Source organism: Medicago truncatula, chromosome 8 (assembly GCF_003473485.1).
Source record: "Medicago truncatula cultivar Jemalong A17 chromosome 8, MtrunA17r5.0-ANR, whole genome shotgun sequence".
NCBI lineage: Eukaryota > Viridiplantae > Streptophyta > Magnoliopsida > Fabales > Fabaceae > Medicago > Medicago truncatula.
The window spans coordinates 30,853,293-30,878,896 of NC_053049.1; the positions used below are offsets into that span (position 1 = coordinate 30,853,293).

Below are 25,604 nucleotides of genomic sequence, written 5' to 3' on the forward strand. Positions count from 1 at the left end.
TTTGTAAAAAATTGTTTCACTCAGAAATCAAACTCGGATTTTTGGAGATAATTTGTCCGTAGTGATACTCATTTACCACTTAACTAGATTGTTTTGTTTAACGGTCAAAAAGTTTTTTTTTTTGTCAAGACGGTCAAAAAGTTTTTTTTTTTTGAGAGGACGGTCAAAAAGTTTTATTAAGGGAAAATTATGGTCAACATTTTTGTTTAATTATGGTCATACATTTTTTCTCATATTTTCTTCTACAGCGCCTAACCTAGTGAATTTTTTGAATCGGGAAAATGTGGCCAATTAGCATTAAATGCTAACACTAGTTTTACTTTCACACTTATTTTTCTCTGGCACTGGTTTTTTTTTCATAGAACAATTATTGTAATATTTGTATCCTTGAAGAATTAATCGTAATTTGTGCTATAATAACAATTAATCATAATTTGTCAAAAAATATCATACTTAATTTTCATTCTTAATATTCGAATAAGCTAATCATAATAACAATATTCTTATTTATATTTTCAATGATAAAATAAATAAATAAATGTCCCGTGAACATAGCTCAATTGGTAGGACAAGATATTATTATATGCAGGGGCTGAGGTTCGAACCCCGGACACCCCCACTTATTCACCTTATAAGGTGAATTCTAACCACTAAACTACCTGACCAAAAAAATAATTAATTACTCCCTCCATTATTTTTCTTTTGATGTTTTAGAACTTCAACTATATTCCAAAACTTTTGATGTTTTAGTGAATTTATTATTGTTTTCTCAAGTTTACCCTTGTTGGAAAACACAATAAACTATTAAAGTAGTTGTGACCTTTGATTTATCGCATGTGAATTTAAGGATAAATAAGGACATTTAAGTAAAAAACGCACAAATGTTTATATACTTTAATCACTCCTTAAAACTTGTGTCAAGAGCTAAAACATCAAAAGAAAAGGAATGGAGGGAGTAACGGGTAGTGATTAATTTAAATTTATGACATTCAAAAGTGACCATGTTCTTTATTTATTTTTTTGGTCAAGAAAGTGGACCATGTTCTACGTTGAAGGAAAGCTTTCCTTAACTTTTATTGATTTGAATGGAAAGATTTCCTTCCTTAACTTGAAATTGTTGAAATTGATGGGAAGGGGTTTGCCAAACACATTTAGACCAAAGAAAGAAAAAAAGAAAAAGAGAAGTTGAAAATATTTTGTAACATGAAAGTGAAGCTAACTAGACTTGGTCATTGAGGTCCGTTATATATTCCATATATATATAAGAGCCATTAACTAGCCATTATGTAAATGTTTGAACGTTTTTAATATATAATAAGGTTCCAAACATAATATATTAAGAAAGACAAAGAGAGAGAGAATAGAATAGAATCACACAAACAAACATATCATAGGAGAAAACAAAAAAATCTCACTTGGTCTTTTATTCTTTCATCTTCTATGGTTTTTTGTTTTTTCCATGAAGAAAATTAATACATTTAGTATATTCTAAGGTTCGTCCATGTCTTATTTCCTTTCTTGTTGAAATTCTTTTAATTATCATTACATTTATATATGGTATGGTAGTTTAATAGCATTAATTTTTTTAATTATTTTCTTCTATTTTAGCCTTGAACTATGTTTCTGATGAAATGCAGCTTCAAATTTTTACTTTTGTAGGTTAAGAGAAGATGAAGATGAAGATGTTGAGTAAGAAGAACAATAATGTTATCTTCTTTTGGTGGTTAGGAATGATTATGAAGTTTTGTTTCTTGCTCTGTGCTTGTTCTGAGAATACATCATTAAGGTTTTTGTTGTTCTTCTTCTTCTTCCTCTTTATAGCTTTTATATTGTGTTTTTCTTTTCATGTGTCAGAGAAAACATTAAGGAAAACAAAGGAAAAAGAAGCATGAGAGCATTAAAAAGGATAACATTCTATGTTTGTTTTGTTGTTGTTTTTATTCTTTTCATGAAAAGTGTTTTTATTTATTAAATAAAGAGTTAGAATGAAAGAGAAAGAGAGGGTTTAAGCAAAACACAACAAAAAGAGTCACGGTTTGTTTGTCTTTTGTGATTCTCACATGAAAACTTTAGAATTCCATGTCTTTTATAATGTATTATCTTTATATGTTTGTGTTTTTGTTTTGTTCTATGAAGCACAGTTAGGCGTGTCTCGGTGTCGGATAAATACACAGACACGACACCAACACTTGTAATTACAGTAATTTTAAATTACTAGTTGTATCATTGTGTCGTGGCCTGTGTCCGTGTTCGTATATGTACTTCATACTTTGGTTCAATGTTTAAGTTAATTGTTTTTTCTGTTAAACTTGTTGGGAATGAAAGGACATTTTTCAAGTTAACCATTCTTATGGTGAAAAGAATTTATTCTTGCATCCACACCTTTCCCTGCATTTTCTGACACTTACTAGTTTCACATGCCTTCCTCTTGAATCCATTTTACTTGCAACATGGTCTTAACATGCAGCCCATATTTGATAGGAACTCTATTGAAATAGCTACCTAATTATAGCCTTTTATTGCATATGTTTGGATTCATAATCGATTTCACAAAATCTCGATGACATTATGATTTTATTAAAGTTTTAAAATGTAGTTTTTGTTAAGTTGCGGTGATTCACCGTGAGACCAAACACTCACTTAGTGCATTAAATTTTAAATTTTTTTCTTCAGTGGTTCGTAATCAATGTGATTTTCAACAAAATCAAGATGTCACCGTATTAACGTCAATTAAAAGATGCATTATAATTCAAAGATACACTAACCAAATTCAGTATCACGAGAGATCAATATTTTAATAATGATTTACTAATAATAATTGTGAAATATTTCCTCTATGTACCTCAATTTATGTCATTTTCATTTTTAACGGTTCATATGCTATGCCATTAGTAGTAATTGTAATTTCCTATGTAAAGCTTGGGTATGGCTCATCTAATTTTTTTTTCCTTGTGTATGTCGCTCATCTAAATCTAAATTAAATACATAGTAAAATGAATTAACCAAGAGTTGATATTTTACACGACTGTTTTATTGTAATGCATATACATCAACCATTAATTTGATAATTTATCAATAGTTAATGTGATTTATTTTACTTTCTAAAGTGGGGTGGCTGATATATAAATAATTAAATGCTTACTTTTTATGTTCACAAAGAACTTTTGTAACATATTTCTTAATTTAACCATGAACTATGCCTTTTTTCTTGCCTTATTTTACAATACTCATGACACCCCCCCTACCTTTGATAGCAAATTTTATTGCTATGTCTCTCCCATTATCTCTCCCTCTCATTTCATTAAAATGACTTTTTTAGAGTGGGTGAGGAAGAAAAATATGCAATCTATCAACATGGTTTGGTATAGTTATTTAGAATCCTATTCCATCTATGAGTGTAAAAATGGTCCTTTTTTTTGACTCAAAATATGCTAGTATTTGGTGAGAGAGCTATAACTCACATTGATTATGTATGTGACTCTAGAAAAGATTGATTTCTTTTGATTTACATTTCAACTAAAAATTAAATACAATCTTGACTGTGTTTTAATTAATTGTCACAAACATGGGCATATTTCTTTCGTTTTTTTTAGAAATCTATAAATATAACTTGAAACAAACGCATTCTCTTATTAATAATGATTGCATTTTTATTTATTTTATAATTTTTTTTTCTTACCATACATTATTTTCATCTATAGTGGAGGATCAAAGAAGATCAATAGCTTTGGATCAACATCTATAGTTAAGCTGAATACAGAAGACAATCAACAGGTGAAACTATCTTGCTTTTGGTTAAGTATAATTAATTATTCAAAATTAAATAAATTAAATTGGTTAATTAGGTTTCTTTGTTTGGTGAACTGAAACAAGTGCTTGGTTTTTGACCTTAACAAATATTCTTTGACTTACATATTTTTCAGTTGGTTATTGACAATGGCATTGTTTCTGTGACTTTGTCAAGACCCGAGGGGCACGTCATTGCAATATCGTATAATGGAATTGACAACATTCTTGAATCTGAAAACGATGAAGATGATAGAGGGTATGTTCCTATATTTATGATCCCTTACAACAAAAGAATTGCATAGTGAAATTTATGAGTTTAAAACTATTTCATGTAAAAATGTTTTACGTGAATTATTATACATTATTTAATGAGTTAAAAACATATAATTTTTCATGCTCATATAATTATGTGGAAAACTCTTTTTACAATAACTATTTATATAAATTAAATTCAAGTTGTTCAAGAAGGGTCGGTCCAATGTTAGTCCTTCAAATTATAAAATATTGATTATTAATTTTTGTCAAAAAAATAATATTGATTATTAATGTCACTGATATTAATAATAATTACCCCATGCAATTTTTTATTTTAAAATTAAATTCAATATTTGATGTAATATCAACATTTTTCGATAAATCAAATATATCTACGCGCGCAATTGTGTATGTTAACTAAGATCTATTTAAGATATGAAAAATGTTAACTATGTCTCTAGGGCACCAGTTAAAGACTTTAAATTATATCTTTTTTTTTAAACGTTTGTATAATAAAGTGTATTAAAAATTGTAAATTTTAACATTTTAAAAAAATATTTACTTAATTTAAAATGTTTAAAGAATGTCTCGAATATAACGTGTTTTTTAATGTTTAATCTCATTTTCAGGTACTTCGACGTTGTTTGGAATGAAGTAGGAAAGCCTAGCACCTTCCAAAGGTATAACTCTTTTCCTTCAAAAATAAGGTATAACTTTTTAGATTTATTTATATTGCCATAAAAATAAATCTCCAATATTTTTTGTCTTCTCAATCAAAACAAATTGTTGGTTTCAATTATTTTTAGAGTAGTGATATTTGTATAACTATACGGCAATGTTGCAGAATCGAAGGAACAAACTTTTCGGTTATAGCAGCTGATGAGAATATGGTGGAGGTTTCATTTTTAAGATCATGGACATCTTCAATGAGTGGCAAAGATGTCCCTATAAACATAGACAAAAGGTGGATTATTCAATTTCTTATAGTTAAAATTAATTTGGACAATTTTATTTATTTTTTGGCTAGAAATTATATATAAGTTAATTATTTTAATTTTTTTTGAACTTGTGCAGATACATTTTCAGAAGTGGTGATTCAGGATTTTATTCATATGCAATATTTGATCGCCCTGAAGGAATGCCAGCAGTTGAGGTTGATCAAATTAGATATGTTTTCAAACTCAATCAACATAGGTAACTAAAACTGTTTTCATTCAAACTCAATTAGTTAAGGGCTTTTTAAAATGTAAGAAAATAAAATTTAATACTTTTAAGGCCTTTTTTTTTTTTTTTTGAGGGAGATACTTTTAAGGCCTAGTTACTTCCTTTTTTCTTGTTTTCATTAAAATAAATGAAAACTTAAAAAATATATTTGGCTAAAAAAATAAAAAGAAACACAACACGTGAATGTGAACGTGTCAAATTTTGAAGAGTGAACAAATAACTGTTGCCAAGTACTGATGTGAAATGAGTAGTCGCAACAGTAACACTAAATTATGTGATTTTTTGATACTAACACGACACTGACACATGTAATAACAATAAATTACGTGATTTTATCAAATTATTAATGGTGTTGGTGCATTAGTGTCCATATCGTATCTAGTGTTCGCATCAGTATCCGTGCTTCATAACCGTGTACTAATTTGAACGTTATATACATGGTTGTTGTAAACGTAAAAATGTTTTACGTACTGTATCTGCAAATTAAATTATAAAATTATATTACAAACTAAAAAAGTAATTAGTGCGTCCATATTTTTTTGGAAAAAGCTTAAAAACCACTCACAAAATTCGTGATTTAGGTCCAGTTCAGGAATAGCGTCATTGTCATTCTAGGACCAAGATTCAAAGTTAGTGAATCTGTATTCCTATTAAAAATTACTATACGTTCGGCTCGTAGGAAACGAATTTGAGCCTCTTTTGATAATCTTTCCGTCACTTGCTCCATTTCATCTATTAAGTTGTATGACCATTGAGAAACTTGTTTACTGATTTCGATTATTCCACTACATTTCTTTGTATTAAAAATGGTTTGGTTAATGAGAAATCAATGGCACAGGTTCAAGTACATGGCATTATCTAATACAAGGCAAAGAAGCATGCCAACAATGAGAGATAGAGACACAGGTCAAGTACTTGCTTACAAAGAAGCAGTTCTATTAACAAAACCAATTAATCCACAATTTAGAGGAGAGGTAGGTGGTAGTGGTACCACTTTTTTTTCAATTGATTTTTTCTACTTTTTTTGCATATGGAATTTAATTTTGGCTAAAAGATGCACGTGAATGAAAATGAAATAATTTTGTTGGGTTCAGGTGGATGATAAATATCAGTACTCATGTGAGAACACAGATAACACTGTTCATGGTTGGATTAATTTTGATTCTGATGAACCTGTTGGTTTTTGGATGATAACACCTAGTAATGAATTTCGTAATGGTGGACCAATTAAGCAAGATCTTACTTCTCATGTTGGACCCATCACTCTCTCGGTATGTCCCTACTTTTGTTATTATTGCATGGTGTAGTATGTGAATGTTTCTAGTTTTGTAAGTTTGTTTGATAACTAGTTTTTAGTTATAAAACAAAGATATTTATAATGGTTGAGATTAAGTGTAGATAACTCCTTGGATTAGGCGTATCCTGGCATCAGACATGTGTACGTGTCTGACACTGACATGACACCGACACATATAATTACACTGAATTATGAGATTTATTCATATTATTAACGGTGTCGGTATGTCAGTGTCCGTGTCGTGTTCAGTATCCGTGTTCGTATCCGTGTTCGTATCCGTGTTTTATAGGTAGATAATCTCGGTCTCACATGTGCACAAATGCTAATATATGTACCATTATAATAGTCTATTTAGATAAACAACTTATTTACAGCTTATTGAACAAGTGTTTATAATTATAAGTGCTTATGCATAAGCTTGTATAAATTATTTTTTATAACAAAAGACAAAATAACGTTAAATTCTTTTATATATGCTATAAGTTGTTTTTTTATATATGTGTTTTTAAAGTGAAAGTCGTCGCAGACGTCGACTCTTAAATAATATGGCAATGTTACGAGTCTCACATGAAGTAGATAAAAATGTTTTAACCACAACCCTCTCCCACCTAATTGACTAGTCTGTTAGGTTGAAATGTCAAAAATATATAATATTTGATATGCATTTTTATCATTTGCTTAGATGTTTGTGAGCACACACTATGCTGGAAAGGAAGTAACCATGGCATTTGAAGAAGGTGAAACTTATAAAAAGGTTTTTGGTCCTGTGTTTGTTTACCTTAACACTGATTCAAGCAAGAATGATAATACAACTCTCTGGTCAGATGCTGTACAACAGGTACTATAGTCACCAACCACATTGTTTAATTTCTTAATTCAATGACAAATAATTTTAATTACTTCTTTAAACATTTAATTAGTTATCCAAGGAAGTCAAAAGCTGGCCTTATGATTTTCCTAAATCACAAGATTATTTTCCACCTAATCAACGAGGAGCAGTATTTGGAAGATTACTAGTCCAAGATTGGTACATTTTAATATCTTTGTTACACTTCTATCTACATTATATTCTTTAATTTCATAAGATTAAACAATATAAACATCCATTTAATGTTCCTTCATTTCCTTGCTTCTAAAGGTACTTGCAAGGAGGGAAATTTCAGGGTACTAATGCTTATGTGGGTCTAGCTTTGCCTGGAGATGCAGGATCATGGCAAAGAGAAAGCAAGGTATGTAGTAATTAAGCTGTTTTTCATATAAGTTGTAAGCTATTTTCATTGAAAAATTTATTCCAATAAGTTGATGTATAAACTATTTTTATCACAGGGATATCAATTTTGGACTCGATCTGACGCCAAGGGATACTTTAAAATAAACAATATTGTTCCAGGTGACTATAATTTGTACGGTTGGGTCCCTGGATTCATTGGTGATTACAAGTATAATGGTACAATCACCATTACACCAGGTAAAATATTTTTTACAGTCTTGTAGATTTTGCACAAAATTTGGTTATATCTTGGATAACTAAACAATTACTTGTTTGAACTTGTAGGAGGAGTCATAAACTTAAATTATCTTGTATATAATCCTCCAAGAAATGGACCAACCATTTGGGAAATCGGTATTCCAAATCGCTTGGCTTCGGAATTTCATGTACCAGATCCTTACCCTACTCTCATGAACAAATTATACACCGCACAACGAAGAGACAAGTTAGTACAAAACTCATCTATTCAATTGATTGAAATTCAAATGGATCACATAAGACACGACGAATATATTTAACACTTAATTTTATACTTAATTTATTGCGAATATCATACCTTTTTACAGGTTTAGGCAATATGGGTTGTGGGAACGTTACACTGATATGTATCCAAATGATGATCTTATTTACACTGTCGGTGTTAACAAGTATAGAGATTGGTTTTATGCTCATGTTACAAGGTAATAATAAAGTTTATGTTGAGAATTGCTACTATATTTTATAAATTTTGATAGATTTTAACTCTAAATTGTGTTGTTTGCAGAAGCAAAGGTAATAAAACATATGAACCAACAACATGGCAAATTATATTTGAACATGAACAAGACATAATCAGTGGAAACTACACACTGCAACTGGCCTTGGCTAGTGCTGCCGATGCTGACCTACAGGTACATCATTCGCATAATATTTTAAGGGAATGCACGTGCTAAGGTATCAAAAATCGAAATTATGTATTGAAAATTGTGTTAAGGACTAACATTTTATATGAATGAAATTATCAGGTACGGTTCAATGATCCTAGCATATATCCACCGCACTTTGCGACAGGGCTCATAGGAGGAGACAATGCCATAGCAAGACATGGAATTCATGGATTGCATTGGTTGTTCAGCATTGACGTGCCTAGTGATCTTCTTGTGAAAGGAAAGAACATCGTCTATCTGAGACAATCAAAAGCTCTTAGTCCGTTTCAAGGAGTTATGTATGATTATATCCGTTTAGAACGACCATCGTCTAAAACTTGATTGTGTTCAACTTCTTGTTGGCACTTTGTATAGACTATATGATTTAGTTTTACTTTGTGCATCTCAATTGGTTTTTAGAAAGAATTGATTCATAGAATAAATTACATATTTAAAAAATTTCATTTTATTTATGTGTCAACATTTTTCGACAACTCAAGGTGCTAAGGTTTTAATTTGTGGTTTTCAAACTGCTTAAGGTATATTTTATGTTTTTATTTTACTCTTAAATTAAATTTCCAAATCTGCAAAAAAAATTCAACAAAAGCTAATCACAAGGACAAGAAAATGGAAGATCATCTGAATACATTAATGGACTTTTAGATGTCTCGCTTAAAATCATTGCTTCCTACAGCCGAAAATCATTGCTTCGTATAAACTTTTAGATGTCTCGCTTTGAACCCATGACACATAATTGATCAATTTACCCCTTTTCACACGGTGGGCGTCAATTGTTGTGATCTCAAACTTAAAAATCACATCAGTAAACTTAGATGTGTGAAGTAAAATGAAGTAGTAGTCAAAACAAAGTAGCTTTGAGGAACAACAACAGACCTAGATCTAAGTGTGAAGCAAAATCAACAAGCATAATGAAAGCAACAAAGATAAACTACAAAAGAAAACCAACACACTAATATTTGTTCACCTAGTTCGGATAAATTTATCCTACTTCACGGGGAGAAAAAAAAACTCTCCAATCCACTATAAAATGATTGATACAAAGAGGTTACAAGAAATTAGATCTCAAACTCACAAAGAAATAACTAAAATTTTCTACCTAATTTTCAAGTCACTTAAATCCATGATGAATCCTAAGTGAAAACAGTTTTTTGATCATTTGTCTAATGAGGCCTCACTGCCCAAGGAGTGTGTGAAGTGTTCCCCAACTGAAGAATCTCATCTAAAGACGCTCAACCCTTATCCTCTAAATTCTCTCATTTGGTTTTTCAAGATTCTCTCTCTTCAAGGGACCCAAAAAATGATGAATGAAGGCTTATATAGTGCCAAACATAAAAAAAAAAAAAAAAAAATGCATCTCGATTTTTCTGATTTGCGTCGTGATCTTCAACTCATACATAATATTGTTGTCATACTTATCTACAATCGTGTCTCGGTTGCTAAAAACCGCTTCTGAAGAATCAAACCAATGTTCCAACACCCAAATCACACTACGATTGCTACTAATTGTGCCATGATCTTTTATGAACCTTCATCACCAAATTTTAATCCAATTTTCAACAGATATCATAAAAAAAAAAAAGTGTGAAATATTAATTATGTGCTTTTTTTTAATGGCAAATATATATATAATAAAATAACTGTACAAGATACACCAAAAAGAGCCGGTCAAAAGACGCTTCCAAAACCACCAAGGAACAACCCCTCAAGGGCCACACCACAACAACAAGAAAAGGAAAATACGTCAAAAAGAGAAAGACACCACCATGGTTGTTGCATGGTCGTCTCAAGATTGGATAATAACGTGCAATTGTTTTATGATCTAGTGGAATGAAATATTATGTGGTTGTTGCACATGAGCATAACCCTTTGGCATTAGATGATAAATTGGTATTAATTAATCTGCCAATGGGAATAATCCACAATTGGTATGTGTTTTGTGGAGTTATGTAAGTGTTGGTAGTTTGTTTTTTTAATATAATAAGGTTCACATTTAAGGTACCAAACATAATATATTAACAAAGACAGAAAGGAAGAGAGAATAGAATCACAAACAATTCATAGGAAGAAATAAAGAAGAAAAAAAATCTCTGGTCATTTGTTCTTTCATGAAGGAAGTTAATACATTTGTGTTCTAAAGTTAGTCCATGCCTTTCAAAATTCCCTTTCTTGTTTCTTTTTTTTTTTTTGACCAAAAATTTCCTTTCAAGTTAAAATTCCCAAAGTTATCAACCACATATATATAGTATGGTAGTTTAGCATCACTTTTTTTCTTTCCACATTTAAACTTTTAACAGCTACTTTTAACATTGTTTAATTAATTTCTGCTTTATTTTTTCCATGAAGAAAATTAATACATTTATATTCTAAGGTTCGTCCATGTCTTTAAAAATTTCTTTTCTTGTTGAAATTCTTTTAATTATCATCATATTTATATATGGTATAGTAGTTTAATAGCATTAATTTTTTTAATTAATTTCTACTTTTTTAGCCTTGAAATATGTTTCTTATGAAATGCAGCTTCAAATTTTTACTTTTGTAGGTTAAGAAATGATGAAGATGAAAGTGTTGAGTAAGAAGAACAAACATGTTATCTTATATTGGTGGTTTGGAATGATTGTGCAATTCTGTTTCTTGTTATGTGTTTGTGCTGAGAAGACATCATTGAGGTTCTTCTTCATCTTCTCCTTTATTATTCTAACTTTGGTTATTTAGCATTAAAACTTTTTTTATTTAAGTTTATATATGTGAGTGTCAGAAAACATAAACAAAACCAAAGGAGAAAGGATAACATTTTATGTTTGTCAATGTGTTGTTGTTTTTATTCTTTTCATGAAAAGTTTTTTATTTTCTTAATATAACAAAAAATAATAGAATGAGAGAGAGGGTCAAAAAGAAGAGTCACGGGGTTTGTTTGTTTTTTGTGCTTCACATGAGAACTTTAGAATAACATGTCTTTTGATTGATGTATGTGACTCTAGCAAAAATTAACGTCCACTGATTCACATTTTTAAGATTAAAACATAGCATCCATTATCTCAAGGTCTCAGGTTCAATTTTCTCTGATACCAATTTTAATGAGCAAGTTTATACAAAGATTTGCTTTGATTTTAAATGGAGCCTCTGTAAATAGGCGGTGGAATCGATCCTTTCAGATTAATCAATTCTTAAATCAGATACCGAGTTTAAAAAATTAAAACATAGCCTCCAAATTGAAATTGTTTAGTAGGCCCTAAACACATTACAAAAGCATGCTAGCTTACCATAATTTCCAATCCAAACTTGCCTTTAATTTCTGTTGGTGAACTCAAATTAGCTGAGATTCATTCATCATTCTACTCTAAATATTGCCCTGTTGCAAAAGCAGAGGATATGCATTCCATAAAAAAATGATAATGATAGCATTTTTATTTATTTATAAAGTTTTTCTTACTATGCATAAATTTCATCTACAGAGGAGGAATCAATAGCCTAAAATCAAAATCAATAGTCAAGCTGAATACACAAGACAAACACAAGGTGATACTAGCTGACTTTTTGGCTTTTTGTCAAGTTTAATTTAATTATTAGAAATTAAATAAAAAAAAATTGATTAGTTAGATTTCCTTGTTTGGTCCAAATAAAATGTGCTTGGTTTTTGACCTTAACAATTATTCTTTTACTTATAATTTTTTCAGTTGGTTGTTGATAATGGCATTGTTTCTGTGTCTATGGCAAGACCAGAGGGATACATCCTTGGAATATCGTATAATGGAATTGACAATGTTCTTGATTCTGAAAACCAAGAACTAGATAGAGGGTATGTTCCTACTTCATATCAAACTAGTTAAATTTAAGTGTGGGTTTAAATAATGAAGTAAAGTTTAGGATAAATAGAAGTTTAATATTTATGCACGATCCTCAAAAAACTAAAATATTTTGTGTATTATATTTTTTTTTATGTCAACCCTCTAGTTCATTAGGAAAAAATATTCTACTAATTCAAAGTTCGATCAGAAGATAAGTAATTGTAATTTTAAGTATAATTGACTGAATTTAACGTGTTATTCAATCATATTTATTTATAGGTACTTCGACGTTGTTTGGAATGAACCTGGAGAGCAAAATCTTAGTAAAAGTACTTTCCAGAGGTATAAACTTTTACATTTCACTTGTTTGTACGTTTAAAACAAATTTTATGTTGGTGTAATCATACAATTGTTTTTATCAAACAAAAGCACGATTCCAGCACCTAATTGTATATTCAATAGACTAATTTACAGTTGTAATCATACTGCAGAATCCATGGGACAAATTTTTCAGTTATTGCAGCTGATGAGAATATGGTGGAGGTTTCATTTTCAAGATTATGGACACATTCCATGAGTGGCAAAAATGTCCCCATAAACATAGATATAAGGTGGATTTTGAATGTCTTTTGGTTGTTACAATTTCAATATATAAGCTTACCAATGGTGCATGAAACAAAATTTATGTATATATGCAGGTACATTTTCAGAAGTGGTGATTCTGGATTTTATTCATATGCGATATTCAATCGACCGAAAGGAATGCCAGGAATTGAGGTTGATCAAATTAGATTTGTTTTCAAACTCGATAAAGACAGGTATCTAATTATAGACTAAAATAGTAATTAAATTGTCCAGAATAAATTTTGTGGAAATTAATGGGAAATGAATGGAACAGGTTCAAGTACATGGCAATATCTGATACAAGACAAAGAAACATGCCAGCAATGAAAGATAGAAACACAGGTCAAGTACTAGCTTATCCTGAAGCAGTTCTATTAACCAACCCAATTAACCCACAATTTAGAGGAGAGGTAGATACCTGCATTTTTATTTATTTATTTTTGGTTAAAAGATCGATGCACGTACGTGAATGAATATGATATGATTTTGACTGGTTCAGGTGGATGATAAATATCAATACTCTTGTGAGAACAAAGATAACACAGTTCATGGATGGATTGGTTTTGATTCTGATCCACCAGTGGGTTTCTGGATGATAACACCGAGTAATGAGTTTCGCAATGGTGGACCCATTAAGCAAGATCTTACTTCTCATGTTGGACCAATCGCTCTTTCGGTATGCTCCAATTTTATTTATTATTTTCTACTATGTCAATTGAAGTACAAATAAAACACAAATCCAATTTTAAGCTTATATAGTGCATTATGAGAGCGTTTATAATTTTGCAACTTTGTTTAATAATGAGATTTTAGTTATAAAACTGTGAAAAGTTAGTTAACTAGAAGCAATTACGAGTTATAACTAACTCCTAGAATTAGTTATTAACAAAAAGTTAATTGACTAACTAGCCTTAAATAACTTGTGTTGCAAGTAATATTTTTATCCTTGTTAATTAACTTCACAAATAACACCACTTCAAGCTGGAATAGATGTCAATCATTGCAAACTTGTTATGCAAGATATTGAATGGACCTGGATGCAGTGGCTTGGTCAGAACGTCTGCAACCTGCTCCTTTGATGACAATGGAAACAAATGTTGAACTATTGATTGTATCTTGTCACGCACCACATGACAATCGATTTCTACATGCTTTGTTCTCTCATGGAAAACAAAGTTTGCTGCTAAATGTAATGCAGATTTACTATCACAGTAAATGGTGACAGATGGGGAATGATGAAATCATGTAGTATGTTCAACAGTCGTTGACCCTCATAAGTTGCGTCAATGCTATATACTCTGCCTTAGATCAAGACCTAGATACCACATATTGCTTCTTACAGGTGTGGATCGCCTACTGTCAAGACATGCTCCCTAATCGGAATGATAAAAACCTTTGAAACTTAGACGTAATGATGAGCTGTAGAATAGTCCTTTACTGCAATTGTTTTAGAGGAATTTCAAGACATGTGACCACCTATAATATGTTCATCTGTAGAAGCATCTAGGAACCGACTTGGTTTGTTTACAACATAAGAAATCTCTAGTCTTGAATGAGTCAAGTAAATCAATATCCAAATCGATCTTCTATAAGCTATTGGTTCAGATAATGGTTGACGAAATGATTTTTGTAACTGAAGTTGTAGTTGCATTGGATTAGGACATGGTTTGGTTCCAAATAATCGAGTATCTTGGTGCAAATCTAAGGTATATTTTCTTTGACAGAATGACATTCCACCTTGTGTTCTAGCTACTTCAAAGCTTAAGAAGTATTTGAATGCTCAGAAGATCTATGAGGGTCTTAACTTTCTTAATTTCATCAACGTCAATCCCCCCTAAGACCAGATCAAGAAAAAAGTTAAACTTGTGCAAATTTTCTCTGTGAAAAGTGAATAATCTGTTTTGGATTGAGCATGGTCAGAATCAGTGAGTGTCTGCTTCAATCCATAGACCTTTCATGCAGTTTGCAAACCATATCAGGTTGAAGAAGATCAAGACCAGAAGGGGGTTGCACGTACATTTCTTCCTAATGATCGCCATGAAAGAAAGCAATGTTCTCATCAAGCTGGAAAATAGAGGCCTATTTTGAGATGATGCAATCGCCATTAGAACTCTGACATTAGTCATTTTCACTACTGAACTAAATATGTTTATACTTCATATAGTGAATGATGCCTTGAGTTTGAGTAAATCATTTTGCCACAAACATTGACTTGTTCCTTTGTATTGTACCATTTGCATGCAGTTTTAACTTGAAAAGTCACTTACAACCAATAGTATAGTGTACTATGTAAATGTTAATAATTCTACTATTTTGTTTGATAAAGAATTTTTAGTTATAAAACAAAATATTTATAATGGTTGAGATTAACTCTCAGGGTCCAAGTTTATAATATTTGATTTACATCTTTTGTTTTTGTTTAGATGTTTGTGAGCACACACTATGCTGGAAAGGAAGTAACCATGGCATTTCAAGAAGGAGAGACCTATAAAAAGGTTTTTGGACCTGTATTTGTCTACCTTAACACTGCTTCAAGTGAGAATGATAATGCAACTCTCTGGTCAGATGCAGTACAACAGGTACTACTATAGTCACACCAACCACATTGTTTAATTTCTTAAATCAATGACAAATAATTTTTAATTACTTCTTTAAACATTTAATTAGTTATCCAAGGAAGTCCAAAGTTGGCCTTATGATTTTCCTCAATCACAAGATTACTTTCCACCTAATCAAAGGGGAGCAGTATTTGGAAGATTACTAGTCCAAGATTGGTACATTTTAATATCTTGTTGTACTAGTACTTAGATATTATTCTTTAGTTCCATAAGATCAAGCAACATAATACTGCATTTAATATGTTACTTCATTTTCTGGAAGTTCCAGGTACTTCGAAGGAGGAAGATATCAATATGCTAATAATGCTTATGTGGGTCTAGCTTTGCCTGGAGATGCTGGATCATGGCAGAGAGAAAGCAAGGTACTTTGTGTCTATTTCGAAAATTTACTGTAATTAATTAATTTTTTTTGATATAAATTATAAGTTATAATTAATCTATTTTTGTACTATTGATAGGGCTATCAATTTTGGACTCAAACTGATGCCAAGGGATACTTTAAAATAACTAATGTTGTGCCAGGTCACTATAATCTGTTTGGTTGGGTCTCTGGATTCATTGGTGATTACAAATATAATAGTACAATCACAATCACCCCAGGTAAATTCTTTTTTACTACTCTTGTAGAATTATTTCAAAAATTAGTTATAATGTTAATTAAACAATTACTTGTTTGAACTTGTAGGAGGAGTCATCAAATTAAATTCACTTGTATATAATCCTCCTAGAAATGGACCAACCATTTGGGAAATTGGTATTCCAGATCGTTTGACTTCAGAATTCCATGTACCAGAACCTTACCCTACTCTCATGAACAAATTATACACTGAAGGAAGAGACAAGTTAGTCCAAAACTCATTGTTAACAAAAACTATTCTTTTTAAGTTGAATTAATCCCTTAATTATATGTTTAATTTATTGCATATATCTTCACTTTTTACAGTTTTAGGCAATATGGGTTGTGGGAACGTTACACTGAAATGTATCCAACTGATGATCTTATTTACACTCTGGGTGTTAACAAGAATAAAGATTGGTTTTATGCTCATGTTACAAGGTAAATATAAAGTTTAATAAAGAACTATATTGTTAATTACTAGTTTTTATGTATTTTGACTCTAAATTGTTTTGTAAGCAGAAACACAGAAAATAATACATATGAACCAACAACATGGCAAATTATATTTGAACATCAACATGACTTAAAGAGTGGAAACTACACACTACAACTTGCCTTGGCCAGTGCTGCTGATGCTTACCTACAGGTACATCATTACCTTTTTTTTAATCAATTTAGTTTTCGCAACGCTTGAGCAGTGGCGGATCTTGCCGAAAATATTGGGGGGAGCGGTAAATATGAACTAAATATTATAATTGAAATTCATAAAAGTTATATACAATTTCATCCAAAAAATATCACTGCAATAGCTCAAACACGAGACTAAAGCTTAAAATATACTATATACCAACTAGAGAGGTGAGAAGAATGGTGTTTTGATATATGAGGATGGAGAGGAGAGGGGGTACCGAGAGAGAGCAGACAAAAACAATCAGGGGAATTCAAGGTACAAAAACAATCAGGGGAATTCAAGGGTACTATAGTAATTTTCAGTATACAAATTTTTTTTTTTATTGGGGGGTGCCACAGCACCTGGGGGTCTCAATAGAGATCCGCCCCTGCGCTTGAGTTAAATATTCAATCGCATTAGTTATTAGGTTTTTATATTAGATCTAACTCGTTGTTTTAAAACCTGCTTATAAGACGAAGATAGTCTCTATTTGTAAAATCTAATCAAACCGTATCTTTTTTCAGGTTCGGTTCAATGATCGAAGTGTATATCCACCCCACTTCGCGACAGGGCATATAGGAAGAATCCGAGGAGACAATTGCATACAAAGACATGGAATTCATGGATTGTATAGGTTGTTCAGTATTGATGTGCCAAGTAATCTTCTTTTGAAAGGAAAGAACATCATATATCTAACGCAGACCAACGCCGATACTCCTTTCCAAGGAGTTATGTATGATTACATCCGTTTAGAACAACCACCAGCAACTTGATTGTGCTTAAGTTCTTATTGATACTATGTATAAACATATAATGTTATTATAATTAATAAGAGTGGGTTCCATTTCAAGCATAACCTATATATAATATTTGTTATATGTTTGTGGTGGTTTTAGATAGTGTCTGGGCAGCTAGAAATGGAAAGGTCTTTGAGAATACTTTTAGACTTCAATCAAAGAAGTGGCGGACGGTATGTATTCAGAAGCTCAATGGTTATGTCCAGCATCAAACTAGGTCAAATTGAATTGTCATTTTCTCTATAAATCAATGTGGGCTAAATGCAGATTGTGGTGGAGTTATTTTGACATCTAGCGAAGATTCTTGTCACGACTTTTTCCGGTGAAATTGGGAGATTGTACCATTTTGCAAGAGAGCTTCTAGCAGTTTTTCATGGAATTAAATTGACTTTGGGTGAAGCATGTCTTATCCCGCCCTTAAAGAAGATTTAATGGATGTTGGTAACTCACAATGATCATTTTTTTTTTTCCTTCTTTTGTGGTTATATTGAGTTCTTTTTTTTATTCTTCTTTCCTTTTTCACTATTCTTTCCTTTCTTTGTTTTCACTTCTTATTTTTTAACGCTACTTTTCCCAACATAAAAATTTCATATAAATAATCAGAGTATTCATCACAAACGGAATGTCACACTTCTTTTTTTAAAATCATAAGCGGAATAATTAACCAATTATCCTTCAAATTTCAATAACATAATATTCAATACTTCGCAGCGGAATTAATTCAACATCTAAAAACAGTCTTTGGCACGAAGGCCTCATCATTAAAATCTCATATAATCAAATCAACAACTTATTCATGAAAATTCATAAAGTAATACGTAAGGAATAGAAAATAGCAACAAAATTTCATCCCGTTACGTATCAGAACACCTAAAGACACACGTGAGAGATATTCCACTCACGACAGCAATCTAACATAAACTTATTCTCGATCACCTGCAAGTTACCCATACGAAGGGCAACATTTCCAAGCAGAAGGGGTGATATTTCACAAACAATAATATTAAGCATATAATTCATCAATTATATTTAACAACATAAACAACATCAACATATTATAAATAATAATTCTTTATTAAACATATAACAACTTAACAACTCATGGACACAACTCTTCAACTTAACAACTTGACTCGACAATGCGACTTCAACTTGACTATGCAACTTAATCCTCTTAATCATGCATGTGGTACCAATCCAGGGCATCAAGCCCTCAACTTATTTGAGGATTAATATACTCCCAGGGCATCAAGCCCTCAACTTAATTGAGCAAAGGCTCCAGGGCATCAAGCCCCCAACATGTTGAGCAAAGGCTTCAGGGCATCAAGCCCCCAACTTTAATGAGTATGCATGGACTCAATCAACTTGTACAACTTAGACAACATCATCAACTTAGGACTCCAATACTTTGGAACGACATCTTTCATCTTAGACCGACTCATGCAGCTTAATTAATAGACAACAACAACATAGGCAACACAATAACAATCCAAATATAACAATATCCAAGAATAATCAACATCAACTTAAAACATCTCATATAATTCACATAATGCATATACAATATATCACATTATTAACAACATTAAATCATTTATATCAGACTCTCTGAAAAATCAACAATATTATAATCAACCTTCATTCCTACCCCAAGGGTCAACTCATAACCTCACGTGCGACAACATCACATAAACCCTAAACAAGGTAGTCTGTCTTACAGAAGCTCGCAAGGCGAGGGACATTGCTCGCTATGGCGAGTTCAGGAAAAATGGCTATTCGCCTTGGTGAGTAAGTAGCTCGCCTTGGCGAACAAGAAACTGAGTGCTCTCGGAAATTTGACATTTTTCACCCAAAAATCTCATTTTTAACTTTCCCATGTTCAATTTCAATCTAAAAAGTCTAATCATTATTATACATATTCCAACACTCAAAACCATCTAAAACTCGAATAAAAGAGTTAATTTTCAAAATCAGGTTGACTCACTGATCAACTTGTTATGGCAAGTGATCTGCTCGCTATGGCGAGATGTAAGGTGCAACTCTAAAGGCGAATGGAATTGCTCGCGAGGCGAGCGATGAAGTTCATCACTCGCGAGGCGAGGATCATCCCTCGCGAGGGCGAGCGATGAATCTCAGCTCGGGCAGAATGCAGATTTTCACGAAAATCCACCTAATCACATGGTTCAAAGCTTAAAACTGGTTCTAAACATCACCCTATGAATTATCTAAGGTCTGTACGCACTTTCTACATCAATTCTACAAATTTCCATCATCTAATCCTCAATTATCACTCTTAACCCTAATTTTCAATTCTCCAAAACTAATCCTACAACATGTTAATTCTAATCATCAGAATCATAGGCTTAAGAAAATTGAATGTTAGTCTCACCCTTACCTTATGATTCAAAATCGGCAACCTCTCTTGGTTCTTCCCTTCTCTTGACTTTTCTCCCTTTTTCTCCAAAACTGATCGTACGGGAAAATAATTCTAACATATCCTATTTATCTCTTTCCATCTATTTTATCTTATTTCCTCTTTTCCCACAAAACTCTCTAAATTCTCAAAACAACCCCTCATCTCAATATTTATTTTATTTTCAAATATTATTCTATTGGCTAAAATATGGTTTTAGTCCCTGCAAATATGCCTCCAGGGACTATTTTCAAAAACAAAAAATTTGCAGGGACCTTTTTTAAAAACAAAATATTTTGCAGGGACCAAAAACTACAAAATTGGTTCAGTTATAATGTGTCACGTATGCAAATCATCACAAAAGTGGGGTTAGGGACTATTTTCAAAAACAAAAAATTTTGCAGGGACCAAAAACAATTTTTTTACAGGGACTAAAACCAAAACGAACCATATTTGCAGGGACTAAAATCATATTTTAGCCTATTCTATTAAATAATAAAATAAGCCATTTAACAAATCAAAACACATCACATAATCATTTAAATCACATAAATCAACTAAATAGACTCTAAACGCTATAAAATAATCAAATAATCAAAGAGAGCGTTACAATTCTCGCAAGTACACACACTTCCTACTCGGTCGGAAGTGTGTTTTAACTTATCATTAATTTATTAACTACACTATCATATCTAGCTCTTTTTGTCTTTCATTCACCAAAATTTTTCCTGACACTAGAGGAATATTATGGTTGGTGAGTTTTTGGTTTTCGGTCGGGTTCTAAACCGATTGATATCGAAGATGTGACAGGTGGTTATTTAGACAGATTTTGGTGGTTGGCGGGGTTACTTCTCATCACAACACTTGCCTGATTTTATCTTTTATAATTTTTTTCTTTAGATAAATAAATTGATCCTCTATTAGGTTTTTATTTTGTTTCGTTATTTTCTATCTTCCTTTGCATGTTTAGCTTATGTGTGTATTTGATGTGAGATTGGGCATGAATATTATTGTTTTCTAGGGTAAGGAAAAGGGGGGTAACGTTGACCATTTTTAACTTTTGCTTAAAACAAATTATAAAATACTCCTTTATTCAAATTTTTCTTAACAAGTTTAAACATTGAAGATTTTTTTATCAAATCACTTAACTCTGTTGAAAACAAACTAGTTAGAGTAAAACCATAAAGAATTTTGTGCATCAAAATAAAATAGTGAGACAGGAGAATGAAACCACATTGTAACATTGTATGTTTATATTAGCTCAAATATTAAGTGACTTCTATATCTAGTCATCTCCCAAGTCATTGTAGTTATCCAATTACAATTATCAGATTCCTAGCCAACTATACGCTTGATTTCTCAGAAGTTATCTTACTCAAATATTATGGCTTTAGCAAGCACGTTGACTAGTTATAAACATACACTGAATATAGCTTGTTTTCTCAAAAAAAATTGACTCAATTGAGTCATTTGAGGTGTTGAGTGCTTTTGGTCTCTCCACACCAACTTTTATACAAAAGGTTTTTGCAAAGACGGAAAGGTTACAATAGTTTGAGTTTGCATCTACTGAAAAAATAAAGACACACCCTAATTTAACATCGTCTTAGTCCTCTCTGGTAATGCATGTCTTATTCCTTGCCTTTAAATTTGAAGAAGATTTAATGGATGTTGTTATACTGACGCTTTCATCCGAGTCTTGGTGACCCTAGTGACTCACACTCGCACATAGAAATGATCATTCTTTTTTTTTTTTTTTTTATTCTTCTTTCTTTTTCACTATTCTTTCCTTTCCTTGTTTTCACTTCTTATTCTCGCAAATACAGATACTTCCTACTCGGAAGTGTGTGTTAACTTATCATTAATTTTTTATCTACACTATCATATCTAGCTCTCTTCGTCTTTATTCACCAAGCTTTTCCCTGACACTAGAGGAATGTCGTGGTCGGTGAGTTTTTGGTTTTCGGTCGGGTTCTAGTCTGACCGATTTCAAAGATGAGACCGGTGGTTATTTAGACAGATTTTGGTGGTTAATGGTGTTACTTCTCTTCACGACACTTGTTTGATTTTATTTTTTAGAAATTTTTTCTTCAAGTAAACAAAAATCCTCTCTTAGGTTTTTATTTTGTTTCGTTATTTTCTGGCTTCCTATGCATGTTTAGGTTATGTTAGTATTTGATTGTGAGATTGAGTATGAATATTATTGCTTTCTAGAGTAAGGAAAGGGCTTTGTTTTTTTTTTTTTTGGGGAGAAATTGGTTTCCTAATTACTAAGTTTCAACTCTTTCTTTATTTTCAAAGTCCATTAAATAAAATTCATTTGATTATTTATAAAAAAAAAAAAAAAAACAGTTATTTGATAGATAATATATACATAATACATAAGCATAAGACGAGGTAGAATGAGTTGAGATCCTCTCTATTTTTCTTTTAAATGGACATCTCCATTCCTATAGTTTTGAATTAAAAAATAACATAAATGCTTATATTTCTAGAATTTGTGGCAATAATTAGACATTTATACACAAAAACAATATTAATGGAGATGTTCATATATTTTAAGAAACGAAGAGGATCTCAACTCGGTTAAAATTTACATATTTGTATTTCTAACGTATACAATATTTTTTCTCACATGACATGCATGAATTAAAGAGTCATATTTAATATATGAAGAATAAGAAAAATAAGTATTTTTGCAACGTTCATTGGTAGTTTGTGTATGTAGTTGGTGATTGAAATTGATGATTCTAAAAGTAATATTTAATACATGAATAATGAAAAAGATATGTATTCTTATGAATAATGAAAAAGATATGTATTCTTTGTAAAATATATAGGTTGTTCATGTTTGTAGATGATGGTGTTGTTTTTTATTGAAATGCATAACTCTAAGCGTAATGTTTAATTCATGAGAATGAGAAAAAAAATTAATTTGCATGTAATTTATCTAATATATTAATAGTGCGCAATGAGATCTCTTTCTAAGTTTCTTTATTTCGACTTAGTGTACATGTAGCCATACTAGTACTAGTATACAATAATGAAATTGTCTTTTTTAAATAAAAAAAGAAAAAAAACAAGTTTGCAACTTAAATTTTTTAACTTTGTTTTGGTACACTCAGGTTTTTTTTTCATGTTCCGCCACTGTCCACAACCAAAAAATTTTAATAGTGTAATTAACAGGGGCACCATTTTTTAGTTGACCAAAAATCTCAAGACCGACCATGTTCATATTAAGATGGAATAGATGTCAATTTTGAGATGTGCAATGGCCATGAGAACTTTGACATTAGTGAGTTCACTACTAGACCAAAAGTGCTCATATAGTCGATGCTTTCTATTTAAGTAAATCATTTTGCTACTAACACTGTCGTTTACCTTTCAATAGTGTCATTTGCATGCAATTTTAACTTGAACATCCATTTGCAACCAATAACTAATGGAAAATGATTGTTGGTACGAGGACCAACAAACACGACAAGCGACGAATGCCTAAACATCGTTTGATGATTTTCTCCCTTTGACTAATTTCTTTCTCTCCTCCACTTTTGATTTCCATCCACATGAATTCCGTCCGTGATTTGCGCATCGTTAGCTTTCGTTTTGTGCTATGTAGCACGGCTCATATTTATAAAGGTTGAGAGATTAAGGGCCTGTTTGATTTAGTTTTCAAAAACAGTTTTTTGGTTTTTAAAAATTTAAAAAGGAAAAACTTGTTTGGATATGCTGTTTTGGAAAGTAAAAAAGCAAAACAGCTTTAACGTGTTTTCGGTTTCCGTTTTGCGTTTTGCGTTTTTTGTTTCAAAATTCTGAAAAGAGAAAACACGGAAAAAAGTAACAGTTTTTATTAATGGCATTACCGTAATATTTTGCAACTTTATCCTTTGTTTTGGGACAATATTTTAAAAATCAGTTTTCGATCCAAACAAATTTTTCATTTTCTCTTTTTCAAAATAGTTTTAAGAAATGATATTATCAATCAGCTTATTTTTTATTTTCTTTCTCAAAACTGATTTAAGAAGTACATTTTAAAAACTAAAAACAAAAACTCATTCAAACAAGCCCTAACTATTGACAATCTTTGTCTTACATATGAAGAAAAATCTCGTTTATAATTTTGCAACTTGTTAGATAATGAGTTTTTGGTTATAAAACAAAATATTTATAAAGGTTAAGAGATTAACTATAAACTATCTTGGTCTAACATATGGCGAAAAATCTCTGGAGACGCTTATTGGGAGATTGAACCTTCGTCAAAGCTATTTGTCCCTTGTGAAAAATGTGTTTTGCGGGGATCAAACTTGGATCCTCCCCATAAGCTCAATAATACTTACTAATTAAGCCATGCTCCTTGAATTATTGGTTGGAAATTTGATCATCAACGTGTGTTTAAAAAAGATCATATATTAAAAAGAATTAGCCTCTTAAATGGATAAATTTCCCGATAGATTACTTCTATGAACTCAAGAATAATCATAAAATACACAAATAGCTCAGCACGAGCACTATTAACATTTAAGAGTCATAGACACCAAGAAAGTAGCTCCTAAAGTGGGGTAAAGATCATCTTCATTTATAAAAATAAATGGAAGATGTAATTTAGAAAGAAATAGACACAAAAAATAGGTGGCGGATCCCAACACTAAGTGGATCTCATCTTCATTAAATATATTTTATATTTTGTGTATCCTTATCTCTCTAAATGGAACAAATGAAGAAAATTATAAATGAAGAGGATCCTAACCCCCTAAAATGTATTAGTAACTTTGCTCTAACTAATTGAATATTGATGTATTATCTAGAATTTATTTAAAAGTATTTATAAGTAAACTTGTTGAAATTTATTTTAGATAATTCAACATCTGAATCAAAGATCAATTAATCTCAAGTTCAATTTGCTTAATTAATCGATTGGTCGTTTAATTAATTTAATTTTAATTTTGGTTCCATAACTTTAAAAACATCCAAACTAATCCCTTAACTTTACCTCCGTCAGTCAATTTGGTCATACTCTCTTAATTTTAACTTCAAATGTTTAAGGTGGACCAATCTTAAAAATGGTCCACGAGAGACTTTAATCTTTTTAATTTAAACCATTTGATCTTTGCTTTTTTAAAATAGGACCTTTGGATTATGTAAGTTCAATCAATGACTTAACTTATCAATGTTGTAGATTAGCATGTATAGGATGAGTTTGTTTATTCATAAGTTTCAAATGTAGAGAAGTGGAGTGGAGTGTTTGGAGTTTGAACTCCAATCTCTATATATATTATGTGCAATGTTAAATATATACTTTATTTTTATCAAAAATAAAATA

At 31.1% G+C, this 25,604-nt stretch overlaps 2 protein-coding genes across 7 annotated transcripts; both read left to right on the forward strand.

Moving 5' to 3' along the window:
- Positions 1–1,282: 1,282 nt before the first annotated feature.
- LOC11412406 (uncharacterized) lies at positions 1,283–9,204 on the forward strand. Of its 2 annotated transcripts, none has more exons than XM_013590618.3 (17): positions 1,283–1,493; positions 1,660–1,786; positions 3,702–3,774; positions 3,924–4,045; positions 4,674–4,751; positions 4,889–5,008; positions 5,119–5,238; positions 6,107–6,242; positions 6,363–6,539; positions 7,248–7,403; positions 7,486–7,592; positions 7,704–7,794; positions 7,892–8,033; positions 8,121–8,280; positions 8,402–8,515; positions 8,599–8,725; positions 8,840–9,204. In XM_013590618.3, exons 2-17 carry the CDS (start codon positions 1,671–1,673, stop codon positions 9,080–9,082), a joined length of 2,082 nt encoding a protein of 693 aa, XP_013446072.1. In that variant the 5' UTR covers positions 1,283–1,493; positions 1,660–1,670; the 3' UTR covers positions 9,083–9,204. The 2 variants fall into 2 exon arrangements, with proteins under 2 accessions (XP_013446072.1, XP_024629293.1); XM_024773525.2 differs by having other exon boundaries at positions 1,284–1,493; positions 4,674–4,724.
- Positions 9,205–10,668: 1,464 nt separating this feature from the next.
- On the forward strand, positions 10,669–17,939 carry LOC11444270 (rhamnogalacturonate lyase). Of its 5 annotated transcripts, none has more exons than XM_039829333.1 (17): positions 10,669–10,686; positions 11,301–11,427; positions 12,214–12,277; positions 12,436–12,557; positions 12,826–12,888; positions 13,038–13,157; positions 13,245–13,364; positions 13,445–13,580; positions 13,670–13,846; positions 15,594–15,749; positions 15,838–15,944; positions 16,051–16,150; positions 16,247–16,388; positions 16,474–16,630; positions 16,732–16,845; positions 16,927–17,053; positions 17,602–17,939. In XM_039829333.1, the coding sequence occupies exons 2-17, from the start codon at positions 11,309–11,311 to the stop codon at positions 17,848–17,850; spliced, it is 2,073 nt and encodes a 690-aa protein (XP_039685267.1). In that variant the 5' UTR covers positions 10,669–10,686; positions 11,301–11,308; the 3' UTR covers positions 17,851–17,939. The 5 variants fall into 5 exon arrangements, with proteins under 5 accessions (XP_039685267.1, XP_039685264.1, XP_039685268.1 ...); XM_039829330.1 differs by lacking the exon at positions 10,669–10,686 and adding an exon at positions 10,757–10,897; XM_039829334.1 differs by lacking the exon at positions 10,669–10,686 and adding an exon at positions 10,758–10,897 and having other exon boundaries at positions 16,057–16,150.
- The last annotated feature ends 7,665 nt before the right edge of the window (positions 17,940–25,604 follow it).

Bases quoted from the DNA above. Each gene is read 5' to 3' on its own strand.
- LOC11412406 (XM_013590618.3), top strand. From the start codon at position 1,671: ATGAAGATGAAGATGTTGAGTAAGAAGAACAATAATGTTATCTTCTTT. The intron at 4,046-4,673 runs GTATGTTCCTAT...TCTCATTTTCAG, and splicing joins AACGATGAAGATGATAGAGG to GTACTTCGACGTTGTTTGGA. The intron at 6,540-7,247 runs GTATGTCCCTAC...TCATTTGCTTAG, and splicing joins TTGGACCCATCACTCTCTCG to ATGTTTGTGAGCACACACTA.
- LOC11444270 (XM_039829333.1), top strand. From the start codon at position 11,309: ATGATGAAGATGAAAGTGTTGAGTAAGAAGAACAAACATGTTATCTTA. The intron at 13,581-13,669 runs GTAGATACCTGC...TGACTGGTTCAG, and splicing joins ACCCACAATTTAGAGGAGAG to GTGGATGATAAATATCAATA. The intron at 16,846-16,926 runs GTAAATATAAAG...TTTTGTAAGCAG, and splicing joins TTTTATGCTCATGTTACAAG to AAACACAGAAAATAATACAT.